This window comes from Nerophis lumbriciformis, linkage group LG13 (assembly GCF_033978685.3).
Source record: "Nerophis lumbriciformis linkage group LG13, RoL_Nlum_v2.1, whole genome shotgun sequence".
Classification (NCBI taxonomy): domain Eukaryota; kingdom Metazoa; phylum Chordata; class Actinopteri; order Syngnathiformes; family Syngnathidae; genus Nerophis; species Nerophis lumbriciformis.
The window spans coordinates 9,924,103-9,930,420 of record NC_084560.2 but is presented as its reverse complement, the minus strand read 5'-3'; the positions used below and the strand labels follow the sequence as shown (position 1 = coordinate 9,930,420).

General features: G+C 34.6%; 1 protein-coding gene across 1 annotated transcript in view; it reads right to left on the bottom strand.

Annotated features, from left to right (window-relative positions):
* Positions 1-1,937, bottom strand: part of cps1 (carbamoyl-phosphate synthase 1, mitochondrial) — a 177,174-nt gene extending 175,237 nt beyond the window's left edge. The window contains exon 1 of the mRNA XM_061971724.2: positions 1,684-1,937. Within this exon, the coding sequence (XP_061827708.1) occupies positions 1,684-1,800 (117 nt within the window). The 5' untranslated portion in view covers positions 1,801-1,937. The remainder of the gene's footprint in view (positions 1-1,683) is intronic.
* Between the last annotated feature and the right edge of the window lie 4,381 nt (positions 1,938-6,318).

The window sequence follows — 6,318 nt, the reverse complement described above, 5'->3', positions numbered from 1 at the left end:
TGTGATGAAGTCAGTGCCTCACCAGCCATCAACCTCACCGCACGTCACTGACATACAGTATATATTAGAGATGCGCGGATAGGCAATTATTTAATCCGCAACCGCATCAGAAAGTCGTCAACCATCCGCAATCCACCCGATCCAACATTTGATCAGGCCCGCACCCGCCCGTTGTTATATATCTAATATAGACGATGCAAGGCATTAGTGAGGTTATAAAGCTTTTGCCTGTTAAAGAAAGGAGACTGATCCAATGCAGCACAGACATTCGCGTGCCACGCTGTCACGACCCAGACGCACACCAGTGCGCAATCATATGGGAGCCGCGCTGAGCGCACCTCCAAGCGCGTCTCGCTGCCGGCGACGGCCGGGTATATGGGCCCGACGCTCCAGCGCCATCCATTTTCAGGGCTAGTTGATTCGGCAGGTGGGTTGTTACACACTCCTTAGCGGGTTCCAACTTCCATGGCCACCGTCCTAGCTGCTGTCTATATCAACCAGGGTGAGCCCCACCCCTTTCGTGAGCGCACTGCGCGCGGAGTGACCCCTGTTACGCGCCCCCGGCAACAGGGGTGGCGGGCAGGTAAGCTGCGCGGGCGGAGCGCGCGGAGTGACCCCTGTTACGAGCCCCCGGCCACGGGGGTGGCAGGCAGGTAAGCTGCTTACCTGCTGCGCGTGACGCCGGCCGCGGCGAAGGCGGACGAGGCGGGGTGTCGGTGCGGTGGGCGCGGTGGTGACCCTGGACGTGCGTCGGGCCCTTCTTGCGGATCGCCTCCCGGTGGGGCCCTCTCGGGGGAAGGGGCCTCGGTCCCGGACCCCGGCGAGGCGTCCCTTCTCCGCTCCGTAAAAGTGTCCATCTCTTTTTTTTTTTTTCTTCTGTTGTGGCATATGCTGCAGGTGCCTGCTTGTTTTTCGTATGTGGGTAACAACATTTAACTATGTATATATATATTTCCGAATTGGTTTAACTGCCACCCGCCTGAATCTATTTAAAATCTAATTTTTTTTAATAATTTGAACCACCCGACCCGACCCGACGATAAAATCTAATTTTTCTTAATTTCATCCGCGGATAATCCGCGGACTCCGCGGTTGTGCCCGCAAACCGCGCATCTCTAGTATATATATATATATATATACACATATACATACGCATATATGTGTGTGGCCCTCTGTGGAATAGGTTTGGACACCCCTGGTTTAAATATATGCATTTGTCGTAAATCTAGTCATCAAATACAATTATAGGCACAAAAGTCGCAAAATCATTCAATGAAATTGGAAGACCCTCCAGTAAAAATAAAAGGCCCTACATATACTTGGTATCAGATCGACACCAGACTGTGCAGTATCACTACACTTGCTGACCCCATAAAAAGGATTATAGACACTAAGTTGGTCAGTTGGTATTTATGTCCTGAAGACGTTTGAAAAAGTAGATAAAGTTGTTCACAAAAACACTTGAAAAGTACTTTCTCGGAGTACTCGCGTCTGGTAAACTCACTAAATTGTCAACTTCAGCGATTTTTCAAGGGAGTTCGGTGAAAGTGAATCATGCAACACACGTGGCCTAATAATCGTAATACATTTAATTGAAGACTAATCAATAATCATAATAAAACATTTAATTGAAGACTAATTAATAATCATAATAAAACATTGAATTGGATTAAATTGTCTTACCTTGACACTAAAAAGTTTAGCGCTCTGAAGCGTCGACTTGTCCCAAACTTTGTTGCCAACGACACGTCCGCGTCTGAGGAATGTGACCACGCTGTGAACGAGCAGGATGTTGGCCATATTAACACAAATTATCACGCTGGTCACGCGTGGGCATACAGAAGAAATAAATATCCGCTCTAGGAAAAGTTATCTTTAGCCGCAAGTGCGCCGTTTTAATGTTAACACGTGGATGCTATCAGGCAGCACCCCCCCGGGTGACGTCACTTTAATCAGGTCACGTGACGGGACAGCTGCTTTGAAGGCGTTGTTTTCCTCACCGCTTCAAAGCGCTCAGCGTGCTGATTGGTCACCAATGTTTGGCGTGTAAAACATTAGAAGCCATGACAGCGGTCATGTTTTGCCACAATGATAACATTATTCATATATTAATGTAAAAACAATCCTAATATACGGAAGTTATATTGTGTCTTTATTGTGAAAGCTGTTTTTGGACAGCAAATTTAGGAAATTGTGAATGTTTTGTGTCAAAATTTTGAACACTGATTTATTTATTTTTTACATGAAATTATGCTCACAATTTAATTGAATGGAAATATCTGAGCAAAATATGTGTGTTTGAAAATTCAGTTTGTTAAAATCCAGTGTTTTAGAATTGAGTGTGTAAAAAAACACTGAATTTTTATACACTGAATTTTTTTCACACTGAATTTGTTTACATTATTTTTTACACTGAAATTTTTTTTATATTGATTTTTTTCAAATTGATTTTCATTCAGGTAATTTTTTACACAGAATTTTTATCTTCACTAAATTTTAATACACTATTATTTTCCACACTGAATTTTATACACTTAGTTTTTACACAGATTTTTTTATAGACTGAATTTGTATACATTGAATTGTTGTATAATGAATTTGTACTCACCAAATGTTTTCACACTGAATTTTTTTACAAAAATTTTTACTACACAAGAACATTTTTACACTGGATTTTTTCCACACTGTATTTTTATACACCGAATGATTTTTTACACATATTTTTTTATAGACTGAATGTTTTTCGAACTGAATAATTTTTACACTGAATTGTATACACTGTACTTGTATGCACTGATTTTATTACACTGAATTATATACGCTGATTTTTCTTCACACTGAATTTTTACACATTGAATTTCATTCAATTATTTTTTTACACATAAGTGTTTCAAATTGAATTTTATACACTGATTTGTTTACACTGAATCATATACACAACATTTTTTTCACACTAAACCTTTCCATGAAATTGTTTTACATAGAATTTTTTTATTCACTGAATTTTTATACACCATTTTTTTTCAAACTGAATTCTATACACGGAATTATTTATAGACTGAATTTTTATACATTGAATTGTTGTACACTGAATTTTTATCCACTAAACCTTTTTACACAGATTTTTTTTACACTTAATTTTTAAACACCATTTTTGTACACACAATTTTTTTATTCACTAAATATTTTTACACTGAATTTTTATACATTACCTTTTTTACACTGAATTTTATACACTGATTTTTTACACTGAATTTTTATACATTGAATTTCATTCAATGAATTATTTTTACACAGAATTGTTTACATTGAATTGTTAGACACTGAATTTTTTTAAACTGAATTTTTTACACTTAGTTTTTAAACAGGTTTTTTTATAGACTGATTTTTTATACATTAAATTGACAAGCGGTAGAAAATGATGGATGGATGGAATTGTTATACACTGAATTTTTATTCACTAGATTTTTTCACACTGATTTTTTTTACACAAATTTTTATTATACAAAAACATTTTTACACTGGATTTTTTCCACACTGGATTTTTATACACCGAATGATTTTTTACACATATTTTTTTATAGACTGAATATTTTTTTAACTGAATTATTTTTACACTGAATTGTATACACTGTACTTGTATGCACTGATTTTATTACACTGATTTTTTTCTCACTGAATTTTTACACATTGAAATTCATTCAATTATTTTTTTTACACATAAGTGTTTCAAACTGAATTTTATACACTGATTTGTTTACACTGAATCATATACACTACATTTTTCACACTAAACCTTTCCACAAAATTGTTTTACACTGAATTTTTTTATTCACTGAATTTTTATACACAATTTTTTTTCAAACTGAATTCCATACACATAATTATTTATAGACTGAATTTTTATACATTGAATTGTTATACACTGAATCTTTATCCAGCAAACCTTTTTACACAGATTTTTTTTACACTTAATTTTTAAACACCATTTCTTTACACAAACATTTTTTATTCACTAAATATATTTACACTGAATTTTTTCACACTGAATTTTATACACTGATTTTTCACACTGAATTTGTATTCAATGAATTTCATTCAATGAATTTGTTTACACATAATTTTTTTACATTGATTTTTTTTTACACTGAATTTTTTTACACTAAACTTTTACACAAAACCGAATTTTTATTCACTTTTTTTTTCAGGCTGAATTTTAAACACTGAAATTTTATAGACTGAATTTTTTTACATTGACCGTTATACACTGAACTTTTATCCACTAAACCTTTTTACACTGATTTTTTTACACTACATTTTTAAACACTATATTTTTTACACTACATTTTTTTATTCACAAAATATTTTTACACTGAATTTTTTTTTTTACACATATTTTTTACACGGACATGTTTACACTGAATTTTAAACACTGTGATGAGGTGACGACTTGTCCAGTGTGTACCCCGCTTTCTGCCCGAATGCAGCTGAGATATGCTCCAGCCCCTCCCGCGACCCCAAAAGGGACAAGCGGTAGAAAATGGATGCATGGATGAAATTTTATACACTGATTATCATACACTGAATTTTTATACATGACATTTTTTACACTGAATTTTATACACTGAATTTTTATAGGCTGAATTTTTATACATTGACTGTTATACACTAAACTTTTATCCACTAAGCCTTTTTACACTGATTTTTTTACACTACATTTTAAACACTATATTTTTTACACTACATTTTTTTATTCACAAAATATTTTTACACTGAAATTTTTTTTACACATATTTTTATACACTACATTTTTTACACGGACATGTTTACAATGAATTTTAAACACTGTGATGAGGTGGCGACTTGTCCAGTGTGTACCCCGCCTTCTGCCCGAATGCAGCTGAGATAGGCTCCAGCACCTCCCGCGACCCCAAAAGGGACAAGCGGTAGAAAATGGATGGATGGATGGAATTTTATACACTGATTTTCATACACTGAATTTTTATACATGACATTTTTTACACTGAATTTTATACACTGAATTTTTATAGGCTGAATTTTTATACATTGACTGTTATACACTGAACTTTTATCCACTAGACCTTTTTACACTGATTTTTTTACACTACATTTTTAAACTGAATTTTTTAATTCACTAAATATTTTTACATTGAATTTTTTTACACAAATTTTTATACACTATATTTTTTACACTGACATTTTACACTGAATTTTTGTACATAAAATGTTTTACACTGAATTTATACACTGATTTTCATACACTGAATTTTTATACATGACATTTTTTACGCTGAATTTTATACACTGAATTTTTATACACTGAATTTTTTTTCACACTTAGTGTTTTTTCCACGCAATTTTTTACAGTAAATTGTATACACTAAATTAATTTCCACACAAACATTTTTTATACACTGAATTTCTATAAACTGAATTTTTTCACACTGAATTTTATACACTGATTTTTTTTTTATACTGAACATTTCTACACTGAATTTCTTTCACAATAATTTAACCTTTACAAACAAAACTTTTAAACTCACTATTTTCTCACAGATTTTTATTCAATAAAATGATCAACGTCATTTAGATGTAAAAAAAAAAAATTAGTTCCCAGAATTCAAACGCAAATAATTCAGTTCAATAAATTCATATTAAAGACCCAAATTAACCTGCATTTAATCTATTAAAAAATCAATTGATCACAAGAACAAGGTTCAAGGATAAAAAAAATACACTTTTTATTGTCTTTAGGAGCACAAAGTCTTTGATGTGTGTGACAAAAGTGGCCATGTGGAGGTTTTATGGTGCTGGGATTAGAGAGATGTGTGTGTTTGCTGATGGCTGCAGGACTGCTGCTCTGCTGCCTTCAGCACAAAGTGTGTGTGTGTGTGTGTGTGTGTGTGTGTGTGTGTGTGTGTGTGTGTGTGTGCGTGTGTGTGGTGTGAATAAGTGTGAGTGTAGAACAGGAAACGTCAGCACACACCAAACTGTGGGGGAAGTCAGTGCTGTGCTTTTCTATCCATGCATACTGTATGTGTGTATATTATGTTTACACAAAACCCAAAACCAGTGAAGTTGGCACGTTGTGTAAATGTTAAAAAAAATAAAAACATAATACCCGCACTTTTTTACTATGAAGCCACGCTGTTGTAACACGTGGCTTGGCATTGTCTTGCTGAAATAAGCAGGGGCGTCCATGATAACGTTGCTTGGATGGCAACATATGTTGCTCCAAAACCTGTATGTACCTATCAGCATCAATGGTGCCTTCACAGATGTGTAAGTTACCCATGT